The 22,674-nt window shown below is 39.0% G+C and overlaps 1 protein-coding gene across 6 annotated transcripts; it reads left to right on the top strand.

The window, feature by feature from the left end:
* Nucleotides 1-1,882: 1,882 nt before the first annotated feature.
* Nucleotides 1,883-22,264, top strand: LOC101949403 (bile acid receptor-like). 6 transcript variants are annotated; one of them, XM_065591379.1, is made up of 12 exons: nt 1,883-2,132; nt 8,455-8,587; nt 9,243-9,369; nt 13,168-13,530; nt 17,504-17,644; nt 18,339-18,478; nt 18,580-18,684; nt 18,816-18,915; nt 20,349-20,477; nt 20,918-21,037; nt 21,219-21,332; nt 21,906-22,264. In XM_065591379.1, the coding sequence occupies exons 3-12, from the start codon at nt 9,279-9,281 to the stop codon at nt 22,142-22,144; spliced, it is 1,542 nt and encodes a 513-aa protein (XP_065447451.1). In that variant the 5' UTR covers nt 1,883-2,132; nt 8,455-8,587; nt 9,243-9,278; the 3' UTR covers nt 22,145-22,264. The 6 variants fall into 6 exon arrangements, with proteins under 6 accessions (XP_065447451.1, XP_065447453.1, XP_065447452.1 ...); XM_065591381.1 differs by lacking the exon at nt 8,455-8,587 and having other exon boundaries at nt 1,883-2,128; XM_065591380.1 differs by lacking the exon at nt 8,455-8,587.
* Nucleotides 22,265-22,674: the final 410 nt, after the last annotated feature.

Raw genomic sequence — 22,674 nt, 5'->3', positions numbered from 1 at the left:
AAGATCCAGCTGGAACAGATATGATTTCCTTTAACTATTTGAATACCAAACCATTTATAGACAAGATCTCCTGAGAACTCGAACCCATAAGAGTTCTGAATTCTATGGTTCTAATTGATGCTGGGCTTGGAACATAAAACAGGATTTAGGAACAGCAACTTTCTGTACAAACTGTCTGCTGATCTCAGACTCCAGAAGACGCTCATCACATTTCTTAGACCATTGAATAGATAGAGACATCTTCACCACATAGGATGGCCTGTAGAAGGGGCCACAATGATGCTAATGAATGAAATGAGGTTGCTAAAGTAGTGTGGCATGACAAATATAAGAGGGTCTTTCAGGTCAGACTCACAGCATCATCACAGCTGATTATTCTTGAATATGAACTTACATGTGCCTTCCATACATTGTACCGTGGTATTTCCAGACTCCAGCTCCTGACGTACACAACGTGTTCTATCAATCTCTGGAGCCTGAATATATAAGTCAAATGAAGTAAACCTTCCCAGTCAAGCAAAGCATGTTCACTGAATTGGGTGATTTCCTTTGCCATCATGCTGTCGACCAGATAGGGTTAGTAGTGTTTTCAAACCTGAGCTATACCTTATTGCTAAACAATTTGTAATCAGTTTATACTGATTATTTGCCTCATATGATTATTTTGATTTGTTTGTTTGAATTAATTTGCTGTGTTGGGAACTAAGATATGCTATCCAGATTGACTGGTTCTTGTGAACAATCTATAGCAAAAAATGAGAAAAGTTGTGGCTTTGTCATAGCAAAAAAAAAAGTATAGAAATGAGCAGCTAATCCTGTGGTAACATCAAAAACTGCTGTTGTAAATGTGAAATGTCAGTAAAACCAGGGGCACATATGAAATGTGACCTGAGTCCAAATTTAAACCATCTGATGCTTCCTCAACATCATATCAGGCAGGGAGTAGGAGAATCATGATGCTTAATGAGAGAAGGCCCTGAACCCCAAAACTCTTATATTGTACCCTAGGAAGTCCCAAAAGCCCATTGCTGTAATAGCTAAATCAACAAAAATCTTTCAGAATGGAGGAGCTTTGAGTTCTTTCACAAAAGTGAAATTGGTATAAAGAAATATAGCTAAGCAACTGTTCTCTAAGACTGCTCAACTGCAATGCAATATGCTAGAATACAGAACAGCACCGTACGGCAAAAGTGTGCATAATACAATGTAGCACAAATTATTCTGGTTAATTGAATGAAAAAAGTAGCACTAACTTCTTCATGGGCAGTTAAGAATGCCAAGGTTCAGATTATGCAACGTTTTATAAATGAAAAGAAACAACAGAAAATCACTACAAAAGACCCACATACAGAGATTTCCTAAACTTCTCTGGAGCCCATTCTGGAGGTGTGCACATCAGAATTATGTGCTGTTAGGATCCTGAGTGATCCTGAGCTGTAAAATTCTAGGTATGTTCAAATTATAAAATACACAGCCATAACAGCTGCCTAAGTGCTTACAAACAAATGGCAAAACTATAGCCAATGTGTAGTGGAGACATGGATTAATCTTCCTGTACAATACAGCAGCACAGTATGTTAAAATTAAAATATGTAGAAAAAGTTTAATGTTTACATAGTTTAGAGACACTGGCCTCACATAAAGTTTCCAAATTCAATTTATTATGGCACATATATATGTTAAAATAATACTATTGCAGTGCTCTCTTACTAAGCAACGTATGTTATCTATTAATGTGCAGAGATGCCAGTGTTAAGCAATTAAATTAGGAGAATGTCAAACTCTATCAAGAAAGCAAAATATTTAGTAAGCTGCCTAGAGAGAACTCTGGGAAAATATGACGTGAGACTCCCAGTGGCCTCTGTCCCTGATGATACAGTTATTATTTGATTTATGTGGACTTGCAGCTGCCCTTGCTTTGACCCTAGGAAGGGCTGTGTGGGAAGTTTGTGTCTCAGATAGGCTGAAGCGTTGGTCTGCAGAGTGTCTGGAGCCTAAGTGTATGCAAAGAAACTGATAAATAGGGAAAAGGCCCAGTTTGCTCCAGCTGGAAATCAGAAAGTTGAAGTAACTGCTGCATCCTCACAGACCCACTCTAGGAAGAGAGGGCATTCTCTCCAGAACTACTGTATGTAAGTATTTTATTCAGTTCTCTAAAATCTTGTGGATTTTACAGTATCAGTCTACACAAAAATTAACTGTGCTCTATTAAGATATTTGCAGTTTAGAACACTTTTGTCATCTGATTTTTAAAATGCTGATCAAGGAACAATAGAAAAAATTATACCTTTTAAATAAGGTGTTCTTTACTGCCAATCATTTTGTTTTAGGAGTATTAGACATATGTAAACTGCTTTGGTGACCTACAATATACTGGCCATTCAAGAGATGCATTTTTCCCTCCTGAAGATAACAAGGAAGTGCAAAATTCAGTGCAATAATAATCAGAAGTATTTTAGTCATATAATTATTATGCAATGGCAGCTTCTAAGCCCCAAGGATTCTGTGTGACATTCAGGATTAGATTTGGTGGTAAAATTAATCCTGTGTCTGAAGTACAAATGTGTCTGTTAACTGTGTAAAAATTTAATTAATTTAATTGTTGATGTCCTTCTAAACTAACTTTTTTTTAGTGGTGGATCCATTTCAATGTTACCCATTCTCAACAAACCAGACAGGCAGACATCAAAGCTATACAGTTATAAAGGACCTGTCTCCCTTTATTTTTCCAATTAATTTAAATTATTCCTTTTAAATAATTACACACATAGCAATTATTTAAAAATAAGTAGCAGAGATTACAAAATCGTCACATACAAAACTATCCATCAATAGGATAAAGCAATCCCTGTTACGGAAAGTCCCAAAAAAGACACCATACAGACAGATGAACAGAGCAAATACCATTTACGGGATGGGGGGGTAAGCTTTCCTCAGAGAGCAGTTTGATTTGGGATTCTTCACATATTAAAAAACAAAAATCCAAAATAAAACAAAAATCCCCACCAGAGCTCATATTATTAAAAGGCCTGATTTATGCAGCACTATGTTATCTGATTCTATTAGCTTTCTTTGCAAAATGAATCCACTCTTAGTTTAATCACCGATGTGGTTAGAGGATTGCCTTTTGAGTGCAGCCAAATATACTGCCTGGGATATCAGAATATAATAGCCAGTGAGAGTGGCTGGTAACTTCTTGTCAATTCTTGGTTTAATTTTCATAACTTCAGAAAGTACAACTCCCACTCCGGAGACAAAACAAAGCTGGAATCAAAACTGAGATTGAAATCCACTGCCTAATTCGTGTGGTTGTTCATTCATGCTTTCTTTCCCAGGATATAGGGTGCACTAAATAAATCTAAAAGACCTTCAGCTCAAGTTCCTGACATTCCTTTGGAACAAGAAATTTCCCTTTTGACACAACTGTCAAAATATTTACGATAGATGTTAATGTACTGTCAATTCAGACATTTTGAAGAGCTCCCTGGAGGGTCTCCTTAAAGAAATATGTTCCACATTGTAATAGTTATCATAATAAAATTATGAAAAACAACATAGCATCTTCTGCCATTAATAACATGAAAACAGATGCACAGTATGTCTTCAGTTTGTATACGTGACTTCTGGTAAGTGACTCAGATGTTTTTGTGTCACGAGTTCATACTTTACTTTTTATACATTGATGAGTTTACCATTAAAACGTCACTTTCCCTTCACTTTTGATAAACTGAAGATGACTGACAAATCCTTTGATTAGGACTAATAGCTGAATATTCCTGAACCTTTGTATGACACGCAAGATTTACAGTGGATGGATAACCTACTGTTTCAGTAGATGTTCCAGTTTACATTTTGTCACCTGATGGAGATTTAATACTATCAAAAGTAAGGTTAGAAAAGTAAAACAGTATGATTTTCAGATGTGCCTATGTTACTTAGGAGCCTAAGTACCATTGACTTTAATCTTTGTCAATCAATTAGGCAATTCTTAAAAATTTTCGCTAACTCATTGTGGAAAGGACATTTATTTCTTTTATATGCTTCCTAATAACTATGAAAAAAGACTTTCCATAGAAAAGGCTTAGCATCATCAGAAACAGTAAAAAATGAGCAGGGCATAATGTGTATCTTTATATATGAAAACTCACCTTAAAGCAGCCTAATTAAGGACTAAAGTGTTGGGCCCTAAATGTGGCACTAATTGTGATCCTAGATAACTGATATGATTGCTCTCATTAAGGTGTGCATCACAGTTCCCAGTCTAACACCCCGTTTTCAGTCGCAACTTTCAGAAATGTTTACTTTTTAGGTTAAAATTCCCCAGACTTCATCTCTGTGCAAAGGTGATTTTTTTCTCTTTTCTTTTTAAAGTGTAAGTAATAATGGTTGAATAAGAGAAGTGTGTGTGTAATATTCTTTTTCCATTATAAAAAAAATGGTTGTAACTCTTCTGACTGGGGTAAAACATTAAAATTTGTCAGAGAAACAGCTGTCATTGAGGAAAAGAGCTTTTGAGTGTTCTGGTGAAATCTGGTTATGATTTGATCAAGTTATGATACTTTGAAAATTGCATGCGGAGCAATTGAATTTTTTTTGCTAAGTTCAGCATGGGCAACTAAGGAAGGCTGTGTTCTGTATGTATGCATGCCTAACTTAGAGTATGTGAAAGGAATACTGCAGGTAGACATGTGGGGTGAGGAAATACTTCCACAGAGTTCTTGGTTCAGTCCCTCCAAACCTCGTAAACTGTAAGAGATTAGAGACAGCTGCTGCACCCATTGTAGATGTGCATGTAGGTGCTCTGCTCTGAGGCACCACAAGAACTCTGCACTTCATACGATTTGCAGGTGAAGGCCTCATTCTTGCCGACCTGCTCAAATGTGAGAGAGAGAGTTTATAGATTCCAGTTTATAGCATATACACATGGTATTGTCAGTTTTGCAAACCAGCAGAGCTTTAATGTCCTGGAGATTGAAGTTCCTTCTTTTAGTATTTTTTCTATTTTCCATATTTTTTATTTACTACTCACCCCTCCAAGGCAATTTTATACCTGAAAACTATATTAAAAATGGTGTCTCAAAGTCAGGAAATTCCAGTTCCTTGTGCATATGCATCATGATGACAATATACAGCCTTTAGTTAATTCTCAAATAAACATGTGGTTCTTCATTTTAATATAATTTTGATTGTTTTCTAAAGTGAAGAAATACTCCAGTTTACACTGACCCAGTGTAAGCTGAAAATTCAGCGGTCACAGCTGACATTCACATATATAACTGTGAACATATAATTAAGGCCCCTGGGCTAGAATCACAAAGGGACTTAGTTATTGCAGTGCTTAGCAATCCACAGACCTGAGTTAAGCACCTAGGCTCCCTATATAATGCATGGGGAGAGTTGGGTGTCTCAGACTAGGATCCACAAAAACCAACATGCTGAGCAGGGTGCTGCCAAGTTAGCCAATAGGAAATGCCAAGGAAAGGGGAGCGCGCTAAGCCCTAGCCTTGCAAGGAGCTAGGTGCCTATCTCTGTAGGGATTCTCAGCTGTGAATCTTCTCCTGGAGTTAGGCACCTAAGTTGTTTTTTACATGAAATGTTGGGGGCAGGAGGCAGTAGCAGCAGTAGTCCTCTTATCTTTAGCCCAGTAGTTAGGACCCTCAACCAGCAGGTGGGAAATCCAGGTTCAATTCCCCCATCTACCTGCTATGGAGAATGGATATGAACTTGGGTCTTCCACTTCTCAGGAGAGTGCCCTAACCACTGGCTGTGTGTCTCTCTCTCCGTTTCCCCTGTTAAAGTTATACCACTTTGTATACATAATTAACTATGTATTGGGTCAGAGAGCATGTCAGACTGACTCTATAGTCCAGTGGTTGGGGAACTCAGCTAACTAGAGGAACACCCCAAGTTTAAATCCCTTCTCCACATCAGGCAGAGAAGGGAAATGAGTCTAGGTCTCCCACATCCTGGGTGAGTTCCTTAACCACTTGGTTATAAGGGAGGCTGCCATCTCCTCCCCCAGCCTGGCTGTTTTATGTGGGGTCAGGCATGCTCTGATTATGCATACTGTGTTGCATCCCGCAGGGTAGATAGACAGATGCCTAATTTGAGTATCCCACTGGGGCTTAAGTGTGAGATAGGCACCGTGTGCTTAGACTGAGGCAGCTGTGGGTATGCTCATTAGCAGAAAATTATGTGACTTGGGAATTTAACAGTGGAAATATAGATATATAGGAACTTAAGGTGCCTCCAGGGTTAGATGGCAGCAGCTGAGCAAGAATTTTGAGGATCCCCGTGGTGCCTAAATGTTGGCACCTATCTCCTCTTGTGGAACTAGCCCCATACTGTAATGCATACAACACAAGATGATAGAATTAAAGTTGAATGTTCAATCGTAATTTGGCATTTCCTAACTGTGGAGAGCTTTGCTATGCAACCTTAATGTTCTCATGTCATTTTTTGGATGAAATATAGAACATAATTTAACTTTTGTTTCTCCATGACCTTGAAAGACCATCACAAAGAGCCCAATCCTGAAATCCTTTCTCAAGTAACACTCATTTGAGTCAGTGGAAACTTTGCCTGAATAAAGACTAATTCATTATATCAGGATCAATTTAATTAATCTGACACATTACAGATGTGAATGTGGGTTTTGTATGCTCAATTTACATTTTTGATAGACTGGATCAGTGTAACTTTATTTTACTTTGGAATACTTTTTCACATAGAACAACCATCAAAAGGATGTTGGAAACACACACATCAGTTTAAAAAAATGCATATTTACCGAAGGAAAAAATTTAGACTTTGTCCATGCCAAATTGATCTGATTGATAAGGCCCCCACCCAGGATTCATTGAGTCACTCTCTTTCAAACAAATATTTACTAGCAGAGATAACACAATGGCAGCATTCCAGCCTCACAGCACCTTTTCTCCTTGTGCTGGTGACATGAGTGGAAAGTTTTCTATTCCATGGATATGTCTATGCTGGGGGAGGGTATTAATGTATATTTTGGGAGAGGAGGTATATGCCTCAAGATATGGCTTCAGTTCAGATTCCCTGGAGTCATAAAATCATCTTCTCAGGTACAGTAGATAAACTATTCCATGTACCCTGCTGTGACCATCTTTCAGGTGAGCCCTTAAGATCCAAGCTCTTATCTGCTCTGCAGGAGTCCTTACTGATCCCATGATGCCGTCATTTTCTTTCAGAGTACAGATATGTCTACATTGCAGAGGAAAGTGTGCCTACCAGTTTGGGTAGGCAGAGAGCCACATGCTAGCTTTGCTCAAGCTAGAGCATTAAAAATAGCAGCATGGATGTTGCAGCATGAGCTACCCACCCAAGTACAAGCCTGCCTGACCCTGTGGATCCAAGCTCAGGTGGCTAGGCCATGCTGATGCCCAGGCTGCAATGTCTACACTGCTGGTTTTAATGCATTAGTTAGAGCAAAGTTAGTCTGTCTCCCTAGGCTGGGAGTAGTGCTCCAAGCTGCAGTGTAGACATACCGTAAGAGTTTAACCTAGGATCTCCCCCAAACCATTGTGGAGCATACTATGTGCTTGGTGGCTGCAGTGCAATAATTTTTGTATCAACTGTGAATTTCTTTGGGATAAAAGTTTCAGTAGAAATGTAAAAAGTGCATCTCTCTTAGGGTTCATCTACATTTGATCTTGGGGATGTGATTGAGGCAAAGCTAGTGTGAGTACCTCTGTGCGAGCTGGGAATCACATCTCCCAGCTCAAATACAGATGTATCCATAGTGTGAGTATATACTATATTCTTTTTCTGTAGCACATTTCAGCATTTCATACAAGTTTTCAGTTACAGCATATGTTTTGTACGCACTACATATTTTACATAAAGTTTATTTTAGAAATGTTTTAGACATTTTACATTTTTTTAGACAGGCATTCCTTGTATCCCTCCTCCCGTGAAGTAAGGTGCCTCATTAATCATGAGTCCAACTGTTCAGTACTTAGAGAGAAAATTATGATGATTAATCAACTTTAGAAACTTCTAAATATTACCTAAAATAGCTTTACTGTGATGATTTCAATAGTCAGAAATGTGGCTTAATTACAGTATTTTCAGCCCAGTTCAGTAGGTATTAATCTGAAGTTCTCTAGCATGCAGCATTTTCATAGGTGTTAAAGCCCACATTATCCTGTTGTTACCTAAAATAACTGCTGAGTTTTGGATTTAGCAAAATATTGACTTTATATTTAATCAAATCCTGTAATTCTTTGAAAGCAACTTCACAGTTAACAGAATGAGCTTTCATTTATGATATTCTGTGACGTATAAAATAGCAAAATCAACATCACAATTAGTGCTAATTTGCCACCCTTGTCTGCTGTCTCACCCCCCTACTGGTCACAAAGCTCAGCAGAGGGGTCAAGAACCAAGTGAGCCATGGAGAGTTAACGTCCCTTTTCATCTCTACAGATGGTTCCTCCTGAGCTGAGTTGAAGCATATTGGCTGGGGACAGTGCTGGCCAGAAGTTTGCACTGCCACTGCCCATCTTGTACTTGCTCTGGGGATATGCATAGAACTTCTGAGTCCAAGGCTGTCAGACTGGTACTTTTCATCTCTTTGACCCTCTGTACTCACTCCTATCATGCACTTTTTATTTTTACCATATGATCATTTGCCTTCTTCATCTTTGTCATCCCTCCTCTTTGCTAAAGGAGAGACTATTAATATCTTAGTGGTGAGGCCCCCTTTGGAGCCTCACCTCTTCTGGAGAAGTCAAATTGACTGGTACCTTTAATCAATGCAGTTCCCCTAATCCTTTCCCACTGTGGAGGAAGAGAAGGACACTAAGGCTATGTATGGCAGCTACACCAGACTTTAGGCTGCAGTAGTGGCTTCAGAGCAACTCCACTGCTGCTATGAGATTAGTGTTGGAGAATATTAATCCTAGGCTAATTATTTGGAATGGGAACATAGTTTAGAGTAAAATCAGCGACATGAGAAGACTTATAAATGAATCCTCAACCCTGTTCATTAGCACCAAGACAGTCTGAAATGCTGTAGACTCACAGTGACTTTCCACCTATCTGCATTTCTCTCATAATTCGCAAATGGCCTCATTATCTGGAGATGTTTCTTTTTTTCAGGGCTGTTTAACCTGCCTCCCACAACAATTCTTTCTGAAGTAATGTTTGTCTTCTTTCTAATGAAAGCCTGAGTCTTGCCTTTTGAAGTAACTGGCAATGTTCTACTTCCTCAGATTTTCCTCTTAAAAGCCCATCATACACCAAAGTGAATGAAACAGTGGGAGCTGGAGCAGAGTATGGCAAATACCTTTGTAACTGTATCTGATGGGTACTGTCTTGCTGAACCCAGTCAATATTATGGTGAGTAAAGAAAAATGAAAGTATTATGAAAACTCAGATTGTCTGCAGCAGTTACTCTTTTCTTTTGGTTTATTATTACAAAAGGTGCCTACCTTAAAGATCTAGGCACTTATACATTCAAATGGGGAATGATAAGCAAGCATGTTTCTAGTGAGCTTCCACAGGGATCAGTTCTTGGCCCTATGCTATTTAACATTTTTATTAATGACTTCAAAGAAAAGGTACAGTCATCACTGATAAAAAAAGTATGAGATGATACAAAAATTGGCGGGAGTGGTAAATAACTAAGAGGACATGTCACAGATACAGAGCAATCTGGATTGCTTGGTAAACTGGGCACAAGAAAACAATATGTGTTGTAATACTGCTAAACGTAATATCTAGGAGCAAAGAATGTAGGCCATACTTACCGGATGTCATGTGGGACTCTATCCAGGGAAGCAGTGACTGAAAAAGATTTGGGGGTCGTGCTGGATAATCGCTGAATATGAGCACCCAAAGTGATGCTATGCCCAGAAGGGCTAATGTGATCTTTGAGTGCATAAAGAGGGGAATCTCAAATAGTACTAGAGAGCTTATTTTACTTTTGTGTTTGGCACTGGTGTGACCCCTACTGGAATACTGTGTCCAATTCTGGTGCCAACAATTCAAGAAGGATGTTGATAAATTGGAGAGGGTTCAGAGAAGAGCCACGAGAATGATTACAGGATTAGAAAATTTGCCTTATAGTGATAAACAGATTGAGCTCCTTGATTCTATCTTAACAAAGAGAAGGTTAAGGGGTGTCTTGATTACAGTTTATAAGTACTTACATGGGGAACAAATATTTGATAATGGACTCTTCAGTCTAGCAGAGACAGGTATAACATGTTCCAATGGCTGGAAGTTGAACTTAGACAAATTCAGACTGGAAATAAGGCATAATTTTTAACGGTGAGGGTAATTAACCATTGGAACAATTTACCAAAGGTCATTGCAGATTTTCCATCACTGTACATTTTAAAATCAAGATTCAATGTTTTTCTAAAAGATATGCTTTAGGAATTATTTTGGGGAAGCTCCAGGGCCTTTGTTATACAGGTCAGTCTAGATGACCACAGTGGTCTCTCCTGGCCTTGGAATCTATGAAATAACCAGTGAGAGATATTCAAAATTCATTAAAATAATTCAGGTACAAAAATCTGTGCATTCAGTGTGATATGCTGACCATCAGTTTTATCGCAGGGTTGCACGGAGCAGTTTTTTTGTTGTCCTCTGGCACACAAAGGTTAAAAGTCTAGATGTCATTCAACTATTCCAGACATACTGTAAAGGCCCTATGACTATTGCTTCCGCTCCAATGTGATTGTGTAATTGAAGTTAGTATCTGGTTCTGGATGAGTGAACACTAAAGTCCTGATCAAAAGCCCATTTAAGGCAAAAAGACTTTCAAGATACTTCAGTGCTCCTTGGATCAGGCTTGAAAGGTAGACTGAAACATGATACATAATGTACTGAAATATGCACACATATTCTTAACAAGAGGAAAGAACAGGTTAAAGAATATTCAGATAAACTAGAAGCATTCAAGTCAGCAGGGCCTGACGAAATTCATCTTAGGGTAGCTAAGGAACCAGCTGAAGCAATCTCAAAACCATTAACAATTATCTTTGAGAGCTCCTGGAGGGCGGGTGAAGTCCCAGAAGACTGGAGAAAGGCAAACATAGTACCTTTCTTTAAAATGGGGAACAAGGAGGACATGAGGAATTATAAACTAATCAGCCTAACTTTCATACCTGGAAAATACTGGAACAAATTATTAAACAATCAGTTTGTAAGCACCTGGAAGATAATACGATAAGGAATAGTCAGCATGCAGCTGTCAAGAATAAATCATGCCAAACCAACCTAATTTCCTTCTTTGATGGGGTTCCTAACCCAGTGGATAAGGGGGAAGCAATAGATGTGATATATCTTGATTTTAGTAAGGCTTTTGACATGGTCCCATGTGACCATCATAAGCAAATTAGGGAAATGTGGTCTACATGAAATTACTGTAAGATGGGTGCACAAATGTTTGAAAGATTGTAAGCCAGGAGTAGTTATCAATGTTCACTGTCAGATTGGGAGGGCGTATCTAGTGGAGTCCTGCAAGGGCAGTAATAGTACTATTCAGTACTATTCAATATTTTTGTTAATGACTTGGGTATTGGAGTGGAGGGTATGCTTATAAAATTTGCAGGTGACACTGCGCTGGGAAGGGTTGCAAACACTTTGGAGGACAGATTAGAATTCAAAACAACCTTGACAAATTGGAGAATTGGTTTGAATTCAATAAGATGAAATTCAGTAATGATAAGTGCAAAGTACTTAGGAAGAAAAAAATCAAACGGACTACTAAAAATGGTGAATAACTGGCTAGGTGGTATTACTGCTGAAAAGGATCTGGGGGTTAGAGTGGATCAGAAACTGAATATGAGTCAACAAAGTGATGCAGTTGTGAAAAAAGCTAATATTCTGTGGTATATTAACAGGAATGTTGTATGTAAGACATGAGAAGTAATTATCCCACTCTAGTCAGCAGTGGAGTGGCCTCAGCTAAAGTACTACATACACTTCTGGGTACCACACTTTAGGAAGGATGTGAACAAACTAGAGGGAGTCCAGAGAAGAGCAACAAAAATGAAAAAAAGATTTAGCGACTCTAAACTATGAGGAAAGGTTAAAAAACTGGGCATGTTTAGTCTTGAGAAAAGAAGACAGGGGGGCACCTGATAAGCCTTCAAATATGTTAAGGTCTATTATCAAGAAGACTGATCAACTGTTCTCCAGGTCCACTGAAGATAGGACAAGAAATAATATGCATAGTCTTTAGCAAGGGAGATTTAAGTTAGATATTAGGAAAACTTCCTAATTATACAGGTAGTTAAACACTGGAATGAGCTTCCAAGGGAGGTTGTAGAATCTCCATCATTGGAGGTTTTAAAAACATGTTGGACAAACACCTGCCAGGGATGGTCCAGGTTTACTTTGACCTGCCACAGCACAGAGGCTGGACTTCATAGCTTCTCAAGGTCCCTTCCAGCCCTACATTTCTGTGATTCTTGTACATTTTGTTTCATTTTTAAATCAACTGGAAACATGATAAATAACTGTAAAAACAACTGCTATTACAATGCTGTACAAACATATTAATGCAAATATGACTATATGAAATCTGGGTTACACAGAGAAATATTAAATAAAACATGTTCTGGTATTTGTGGTCTGTTGAATATCAGCTTTGAGATGTGTATGTGATGGTAAAATATGTCACCCTTTGGAATTTCTGAAATGCCCTTCTCTGCTTGTTAATGTTTTTCATTTTCATATATTGTGCCTGGAATGTGTTTTAATACAAAACATAAATGTTTCCCTACTTAAAATGTTTACTTATTTAAGGGTAAATTTTCTGCTGGGCTGATACCCAGCCTCTTTTCTGGAGCTCAACCTTAGTCCACATTAATGAACTACAGGCATAAGTGTGAGTATACCAAACTCTCACTACCTGAATTTCCTGCAATTTAACGATCAATGGAAAATTAAATTACTAATCTACAGGATTCCAGTAGCCCACAATATGACACTGACCAAACACACGAAAAGAATTTACTAAGAAAAATTGCAGGCACCAATTTTTAGGTGCAGAAGTGAAGCTACCCTTCTGAAAATTTCTCTTAATATTGACACATTATAAACATAATTTAATATTTTCAGTATATGAAGTCACAAATTCTTCCACAACCTTTTTGTTTTATTCTCATTTTTTTCATTATCTAGATGTTTTGCCAGAGCACATCAATTATCAGCTGCAAGACTCAGACTTTCAGGCTACTCCTTACTGCCAGTATTCAACTGTTCAGTTTCCTCCAGTGTTACAGTCACAACCTTCCCAGTCACAATACAACACATACAGCCTGGATTCTCAGTACAGTGATGGGCAGTACATAATCAGTAATTGTGAATTAAACAAGCCCCCCTGCATGGTTGCCCATAATGATGATGATGGATATCATGGACTAAAAAGGCCAAGACTAAGTCATTCCTCCTTGCGAATGAAGGGTCAGGAAGAGCTCTGTGTTGTATGTGGGGACAAAGCCTCAGGATACCACTACAATGCGCTCACTTGTGAAGGCTGTAAAGGTAAGGGAGAAATACCATATATACTCGATCATAAGCCGGTTAGTTTATAAGCCGGTTAGTTTATAAGCCGACCCCCCCCCCCCAAGATGGATATGTAAAAATGGAAAATTTTTATGACCCGTTCATAAGCCAACCCTTTAGTTCACGGGTCAGCAAACTTTGGCTCCCGGGCCATGAAGATAAGCTGCTGGCGGGCCGAGATGGTTTGTTTACCTCGAGCATCCTCAGGCACGGAGATAAACCTAAGTAAACAAAGTGTCCTGGTGCACCAGCTGCTTACCCTGACAGGCCAGGACAGCAACCGGTGGGGACATTTTTTGTGGGGGAGAAGCTGGGGGTCAGGGGAGTAACCCCTGTGACCACCCCCCACATGACCCCACCCCTAGCCTGGGATCCCCACACTCTCCCCATCCCATCCCTTCCCACCTTATCTGGGAAGGATGTCTCTGGCCTGGCTGGAGCTGCTCCAGCAGGTTGGGCAGCGCGGCTGCAGGCTGTTCCGGCGGGCCAGACCAGGCAGTGCGGGCGCAGCATGTTCCAGTGGGCTCGGCCGGGCGGCATGGCCACAGCCCGCTCTGGGAGGCGGGGCCGAGCGGCGCGGCTGCAGCCCGCCAGCCTTGGAGCTGCAGCTGCTTCGGAGGCTGGGTGGAGAGCAGCGTGGCCAGAAGCGGAGAGACTCTGGCCCCGCCTCTTCCCTTCTGGCTGTGCTGCCTCTCCTTGCTCCCTCTGTTGGGGGGAGGGGCTGTGTCCCACCTTTCCCTCTGTATACTCGTTCATAAGCCGACTCCCTTCTCTGGTGCTTCCCTTTTTTACTAAAAAAATTCGGCTTATGAACAAGTAGTTTTATTTTGTGATTTAAAAGAAAAGTGCCTCATATTAATCAGTGCAGCATGCTGAAATTCCACATGTGCAATTTTAAATTAACATATTTATGTTAATTTTCAATTGACATTTTGGAGGACAGCTGCAGTCTAGTTGAAGAGTGGAATAACTTATGGGATCCCCTCCTTTGAATCCCACTACTGACTGCTCCTTCTCTGCTACATCAGACTCCATCTTCTTGTCTTTGCTTTCAAGGATCTACATAACTCAACTCTTCTGTACTTATCTACCCTTGTCTCTTTACATGTTTCCCCATCCCCTCCGTTCCACCAATGATGCCAGACTCATCCACTCATTTGTCAGGTATGTAAAAAAAACATCACCACCCTTATCCTTCCCTGCTTCCCCCACTGCATACAAAGTCTTCCTGAGCTTATGTGTAAGACCACTACACTCACCACATTAAAATCCCTCCTAGAGATCTGTTGCTGCTATGAGAACTATAGGTTGGACAAATTCTGGAACTCTCTCATACAACACACACACAAAGCTATTGTTATTCAAGCAATATGTTGCAGTGGACAACTACCCCCTTGACCACTTTATCCACATTACTCCTCTTCCTCTATCTTTTATCTGCCTGCTTGTCTTTTAGCTTCTAAGTTGTTCAGGGCAAGGACTGTGCACCCTTTTGCGTTTGAAAAGTGCCTAGCACATTGTGGAAGCTATCAGAAACAGATAATACGTTATAATACTGGTCCCAGTTTCACATTTTTGTGGAATTTAATTAATATCTATTTTCACAGTAAACATTATGTGAGGTGAAAACTGATTTCACACAATGCTACACATGGCTCTCGGGCCTGGCTGACTTCAGTGAAGTTGTGTCTGCTTATGCTGGTGGTGACTTTGGCTCATAATGCCTATGTATTAGCACTGTGTTTTTCTCTCTCTCCGCTGGACTTGGATTCCTGAGGATCACTGCGATTTTGCATTTATCAAAGTTCCTTCTTCATGGAAACCAACTAATTTCTCAGGAACCAGATAATACAGCTCTAAGAATGGACAAATCCCTATAAAGTGGTGTGGTGCATTCATAAGAACACAGGAATGGTGATATTGGGTCAGACCAATGATCTATCTAGCCTGGTATCCTGTTTTCCTACAGTGACCAGTGCCAGATGCTTCAGAGGGAATGGACAGAACAGTGCATCTATCGAGGGATCCCTCCTTCATCATCCAGTTGCAGCTTTTGGCAGTCAATAGCCATTGATGGACCTATCCTCCATGAACTTAGTAATTCTTTTTTAAACCCAGTTATGCTTTTGACCTTCCCAAAATTCCCTGGCAACGAGCTCTACAGGTTGACTGTGCATTGTGTGAAGAAATACTTCCTTATTTTTCTTTTAAACTTGCTACCTATTAATTTCATTGGGTGACCTCTTGTTCTTGTGTTATGTGAAGGGATAAAAAACACTTCCTTATTCATTTTCTCCACACCATTCATGATTTTATAGACCCCTATCATATCTCACCTTAGTCATCTCTTTTCTAAACTGAACAATCCCCAGTCGTTTTAATCTCTTCTCAGATGGCAGTTGTTCCATACCCCTAATCATTGCTGTTGTCCTTCTCTGTACTTTCTCCAATTCTAATGTATCTTTTTTGAGACGGGGCAGTGTCACAAGGTGGTCTACTCATCACTGGGTGGCACCCCCTTCTGGCAATTCTGGGGATTACCCCCTTTCTTCTATTCCACTGTTGCAGCTCTTCTCCTGCTCACTGAGTCGCAGTATGGCTTCTTTGTGACTTGGCAGTGTGGCCAGGTCACACTGTGATTTCCCCTTCCAGGGGGTCTGTCAGAGTTCCCTTGCACAAGCAGCGTCAGGCAGTCCTTATGCCCGCTGCCCTGACTATATCACTGCTGCAGCAATTCAGGCAGTCTTCCATTCACTGCCCTCCAGCAATACCACTCTGCAGTAGATGATAGGGGAACCCAGGCTTGCCCTCTACTCTGTGTTCCAGTCCTGGGCCCAATAGTGAGCAGTTAAGGTCTGGACTTCCCTGGACTACTTCTTACCAGGCTTCCTCCCTGCAGTCTCCCACACTGTTGTTGGCCTCCTGCCTGTTCCCTCACAGCTTCCTTCTCATTGGCAGCCTCCACACAGCCTAATTCTCCCATTTGCAGGTTAATTGATTGATTGGGCCTACCTGGCCTAATTCAACTCTTTCAAGGCCGGAGTGGAGAGTACATCCCATCACAGGCAATCAGAACTGCACACATCATTCAAGGTGTGTGTGTATACCATGGATTTATATAGTGGCATTATGATATTTTCTGTCTTATTATCTCTACCTTTCCTACTGGTTCCTACCATTCTATTAGCTTTTTTGACTGCTGCTGCACACTGAATGGATGTTTTCAGAGAATCATCCACAATGACTCCAATATCTCTTTCTTGAGTGGTAACAGCTAATTTAGACCCTATTTTAAATGTGTAGTTGGGATTATGCTTTCCAATGTGCATTACTCTACACTTTTCAACTCTGAACTTCCATCTGCCATTTTGTTCCTCAGTCTTCCAGTTTTGTGAGATCCCTTTGAAACTTTTTGCAGTCAGCTTTGGATTTAACGATCTTGAGTAATTTTGTATCATCTGCAAACTTTGCCACCTCATTGTTCACCCCTCTTCCAAGCTGCTAAACATGTTGCTTTTACTGAGTTCTCAGCCTCTATCAGACCTATATTATTTTGCTCATTTCAGTTTTCTTGGAACTACAGTGTCAAGTGTTAGAATGTTGGTTAGACCTCCTACTTGGAATATGGTTTGAGCCATTACTTAAAAATTGAGTGTGGGGGGTTATGCTGGATTCCCTGCCTCTTTTAATAGATCCCTCTAGTTATTGGTAAGGTGCCTATCATTAGAAAGAGTGAAAGGGAGTTACCTTGGTCAAGCACTGGTTAATATTAGGCATAAAACAGCAACAAAAGTAATCAATGATTATTAGATTGTTAGAAAATATTAAAATTTCATCAATCTGATCCTTTCATTATAGAAACACCATACAGTAACTCTTTAAATAACTGAGAGTGGAATTACAAAGATTCCTTATATTCCTTCCCATCATCCAGAATATCTTTTGTTTCTAGGATTCTTTCGACGTAGTATTACCAAAAATGCAATATATAGATGCAAGAATGGTGGCCACTGTGAAATGGACATGTACATGCGGAGGAAGTGTCAGGAGTGTCGCTTGAAGAAGTGTAAGGCTGTGGGAATGTTGGCAGAGTGTAAGTGCTTCACTGCTCCTTACAACTGCAACAAATTCTCTGGCATACTAATTTCCAAAGCCAGTTTCTTTATTTTGCTTTAGGAAGTTTTAACTTTGGAGGGTCCTCCCCTAGGTTCAGAGCATTTGTGGTATTTCTTTTTCCACCCATATTGGTCATCAGTATTTGGGAAATATCCCCTCTAAAGTGATGCAGACTTACTTGTGATCTAGAATTGCTGTGTCAGGCACCTTAACTGAATCAGAGAAGGGTCTATGAAATTGCCATCAAGAGACAGCTAAAGGTGGTGAACTGTGACTGATCTCCATAAGCGTGTTTAATGCTCTTTCATGTTACAAAAAGATAAAAAATAAATTTTGCGCGTGTTCATTCTTCATGTGAAACCCTTATGTTCATATGGTTCAGAGCCTAGGTTAAGAGAATGTGACGTCAGACTGTTTGACTCCTGCCCACATCTAGGCTATTGATAGGAACTGACCGACAAAACACATTATGTTGCTACCATCATAGGCAGAACATGGAACTACCTGTTATCTGAGAACATTCATAGGTAGGAAGCTGCTTTCCATATAGATGATAAGCTACTGAGGTGCCAGACTTACAAAGTCTGCATAATAACACAAGTGTTTGTTTTGAACAGTATAGGTATTTGAACTTTGATAAATACTTTGATACAGAATTATATATCTTACAGGTTTGCTGACTGAAGTCCAGTGTAAATCAAAACGACTCCGAAAGAATTTCAAGCAGAAGAGCAGTTTCCTTTGTAGCATCAAGGTGGAAGATGAGGGAGTAAACAGCAAGCATGTTTCATCCACAACTAGGCCTGGAAAAGTGGGAGATTTTACCTATTTAAAATGTATCTTTTCATTGTAATACATTATTTTTACCTTACCACATATGTATTATCATTTATCTGATTCTTTTTTTTAAAGATCCAAGAGAGGATGGAACTAACTCCAGTGGAACATCAACTTATTGATCACATTGTGGCAGCCCATCAAAAATATACAATTCCCCTAGAGGAAGCAAAGAAGTTTGTACGTGTTCAGAATGAACAGGACACAATACAGATATATTAATTAATATTGTTATATTTATTTTTTCACATTCTAGCAGTGTATTTTGGCAATACCAATGTTTCTAATTTTGCTTTCTTTCTTTTATTCAGCTGCAGGAAACTGCAAACCCTGAAGAGAGTTTTCTGCGGCTCTCAGAGACAGCAGTTGTTCATGTGCAAGTACTAGTGGATTTCACAAAGAGACTCCCAGGTAACTTTTTAAAATAATTTAACAAACTCTTCACCACAAGCAGTATAATTTAGCCTTACTCTAAGAGAAGGACATTTATTTATGTGGCATGCATACTCTGAGAAAAGATATACAGTTCAGAAAAACTATTCAATTGATTCATTATTAATTTTATTTGCAAATGTTAATAATTAGGGACACTCTGGTTATCTTCCCTAGACCTGAGGAAGACCTCTGTGAAGCTCAAAAGCTTGTTCCTTCCACCAACAGAAGTTAGTCCACTAAAAGATATTACCTCACCCACATTGTCTCTCTCATATCCTGGGACCAACACAGCTACAACAACACTGCAAATGACAATTAGGAAGGCCATTAATTCACTAGCATTTGAAAAACAAAGAAGCAGTTCCTTGTTCTTTCTTTCAAGAAGCCAACTCAACATGTATGACACACATTTCACTTCAATAACAGTACAATTCACCACCTTTTTTTCCAAATCCAAAAATCAGACAATATACAGTATGCAATAATTGAGCCATATTTTCTCAAAAATATACAATTAGAAATGCTGTCGCAAGTGAATTATTGTTCATCTTATTGTCTGAACTCTGTTTCACTTTGTCACAGCAAAAAGTGAAGTTACTTTATGTATCAAAAATAAAAGAGGTATACTATAATAAAATAATGAATGGCGTAGAGAAGACAAATCAGGCACTCCCATTCATCCTCTCTTATAATACAAAAACAAGGAAACGTTTGATTTAGTTGAAAGGTGATACATTTAAAACCGATAAAAGGACATACTTTTTTTACACAGTTACAATTAATTTGTAGAACTCATTGTCAAAAGATATTGGGTTTGTCTACAGCAGGAATTTTCACACTAAGTATCTAGCACCGGTACAGCTTCACTGGTGGTAGCACTAGTGGAAAAACAGGAATGTTTACCACCCCGTTAAGTAAACCTGCGCTGATCAGGATTAAGAAATCCTTGCAATTTAACTGAATGTCCCCTTGCTCTTGTAGGAGGCCAAGAGGTGAGTACATGTCTGTGGCTAAACAGAACATCCACAGTTACACCAGACAAGATAACAAATGTATAGGATATAAGTCCTCTGGCTGCAGGGCAGGTTATTCCAAAATTGTCTACTGGTTTTTTGTACCTTCCTCTGAAATTTCTAGTATTGGCCACTGTCATTGACAGAATGGTGGACTAGATGGATCACTGGTCTGATCCATGATGTCAATTCCTATGTACATGTAAAGTATCTAGAAAGACCACAAGACTCTGCTAGCTGTGATTGCTCCTTTACTGCTTGGTACAAGGATCTTGCCTTTGATGCAACTACGGTTCCTACTGTCTCTTAAAGCCAGAGACTAATAATTTTTGGTAACTTATATTGGTAGCCTGAGGCCAAACAGCCACCCCTAATTTTGAATCTTATTGAATACAGGATTTGAAAGTTTAGCCAATGATGACCAGATTGCATTGTTAAAAGGTTCAACGGTGGAAGCAATGTTTTTGCGTTCGGCCCAGATATATAATCAAAGAGTTAATGAATGCCAGTCATCAGTGAGTGAAAGTAAGTAAGTTTTAATGCTAACAGTTGTGTGAATTCAAACAACAGTTTTGTATTTCTTGACTTATTTTTTTCAGCAAGCCTGGCTCCTCTGGACACTGCACCTAAATGGGTTTGTCATTCAAGCATAGAAGGGTTTTTCTTATAATAGCTTTGATAATAATGTCCACCTACCCTTCACTTTTTTAAAAGACCCCAACAAATAACTTTCTTGCCTCTCATTAGCCCCAAAGAGGTACCAGTGCTTCTGGAATGTTTATACAACAGAATATTGTCTGGGTGGGGAGGTATGTGAACTTAACTGTACTGTGTATCCCCTGTATTGGATTTACAAATAGTGTACTCTTGTCTAGGACTCATTTGCAAAACATTTGCAACCCAATGTTTAAATAGAGTAAAATTAAATGCAGAAGTGGACTTTTAATATTGTTTTCCTGTTCTAGGTCATGTAAGATTTTCTGATCATGCTGTGTATTGTCATGTTCAAGACATTGATAAAAGCACTATTTATTCCATGGAAATATCTCACAGTGAAGAGAGTCCAACTTCCACAACTACCACAGGTAGATGAGCCCTCAATACCTCAAGAATTATCATTCTTTTACTAAATTTGCTAATAATTTTGAGATGAAATAGTTTGAGGATTTTAAAATTACTCAAAAGTTTTTGAGAAAATGAATTGACAATGGCAACACAAGTTTGCTCCTGGATTGATTTTTCAATAGTTTGATTTCATTTTTAAAGGTATCACTGAGGAGTTTATCACTGCGCTATTTTACTTCTACAGAAGCATGGGAGAACTTAATGTGACTGAGACGGAATATGCCCTACTTGTAGCAACTATTATATTTTTTTCAGGTAAACTTTCAGATTAATATCAGAGGGGTAGCCGTGTTAGTCTGAATCTGTAAAAAGCAACAGAGGGTCCTGTGGCACCTTTAAGACTAACAGAAGTATTGGGAGCATAAGCTTTCGTGGGTAAGAACCTCACTTCTTCTTGCATCTGAAGAAGTGAGTTTCTTACCCACGAAAGCTTATGCTCCCAATACTTCTGTTAGTCTTAAAGGTGCCACAGGACCCTCTGTTGCTTTTTTCAGATTAATGAAGAAGTAATTATGTTACATATACAAATTAATTTTTTTTTAAATTAACTGATCACTTTCAAATCAAATATGGTCAAGCCACTGTCCTAAGAAGCAAAAAGTGTTTTATGTGTTATTTTGCTTTGCTATACTTTTTCCTCAATGTATAATATTTCTTGAGAGTTCAATTTCGCTAATCATTGCATTTCATTTTATGCCTTTCATTTATGTCAAATCCTGTTATCATTCAAATGAGTAGTCTCACCAAAATTAATGGGACTACTCATAGAAAATAAAGTGATCAGATTTGGATCCCAAATTATGTTAATATACTATTGTTGTTTTGCAGATCGCCCACTCCTAAAAAACAAACAACACGTGGAAAAACTCCAAGAACCCCTTTTAGGTATTTTGTACAAATATTCAAAAATTTATCATCCAGAAGATCCACAGCATTTTGCACGCCTCATAGGGAGGCTTACCGAACTCAGGACCCTCAATCACAACCATTCAGAAGTGCTAGTAACTTGGAGGACAAAAGACCCCAAACTGACCTCTTTACTCTGTGAAATTTGGGATTTGCATTGAACTAACCTATATTACTGTTGTTATACAAATGGCTGATTTTCCTTAAACTTGCAGAAATGCAAACTGTTCAGAAACGTCTTACTTTTATAAAAACATACTAAAATTTTCACTTTTATTTTACATGGCTGCAGCGTCTTCTTCAACAAAAATATTGTATTTAATATCTGTAGTAATAATCTATATTTTAAACAAATATTGGATGCACAAGTCATGCTCTGTTGAAGTGATCCAATATTAAATATATAAAATTTATCTTAAACTTTATTACCACAAATGGGAAACAAAGTAGAATTTAAATCAGGTTCACAGTTTGAACTGAGTCCCCAGGAAAAATACAGTAGCAGATCCTTCATTTAAAAACACAAAAAATCTAATCCTCCATGCAAAGTTGTAGTCTGCTCTTACTTAAGTACTATGATTCTAATATTGCCGTGCCATTAAACTGAAAAGTTAATTTCCTGGGATCTGTTCAACTTGTGCAACATCTTCCTTGCAAGAATAATGTGACCATGTTGGGAAATTTGCCAGGT

This window comes from Chrysemys picta, chromosome 4 (assembly GCF_011386835.1).
Source record: "Chrysemys picta bellii isolate R12L10 chromosome 4, ASM1138683v2, whole genome shotgun sequence".
NCBI lineage: Eukaryota > Metazoa > Chordata > Testudines > Emydidae > Chrysemys > Chrysemys picta.
Note: the sequence above shows the minus strand (reverse complement) of the source record. Positions and strands in the feature narration are given on the sequence as shown.

What these genes read in the sequence shown, in the direction of transcription:
- LOC101949403 (XM_065591381.1), top strand. Translation starts at nt 9,279, where the DNA reads ATGAAACAGTGGGAGCTGGAGCAGAGTATGGCAAATACCTTTGTAACT. An exon ending in TGAACCCAGTCAATATTATG is followed by an intron (nt 9,370 to 13,167) that starts GTGAGTAAAGAA and finishes TTCATTATCTAG; the next exon opens with ATGTTTTGCCAGAGCACATC. An exon ending in CCAGTCATCAGTGAGTGAAA is followed by an intron (nt 20,478 to 20,917) that starts GTAAGTAAGTTT and finishes TTCCTGTTCTAG; the next exon opens with GTCATGTAAGATTTTCTGAT.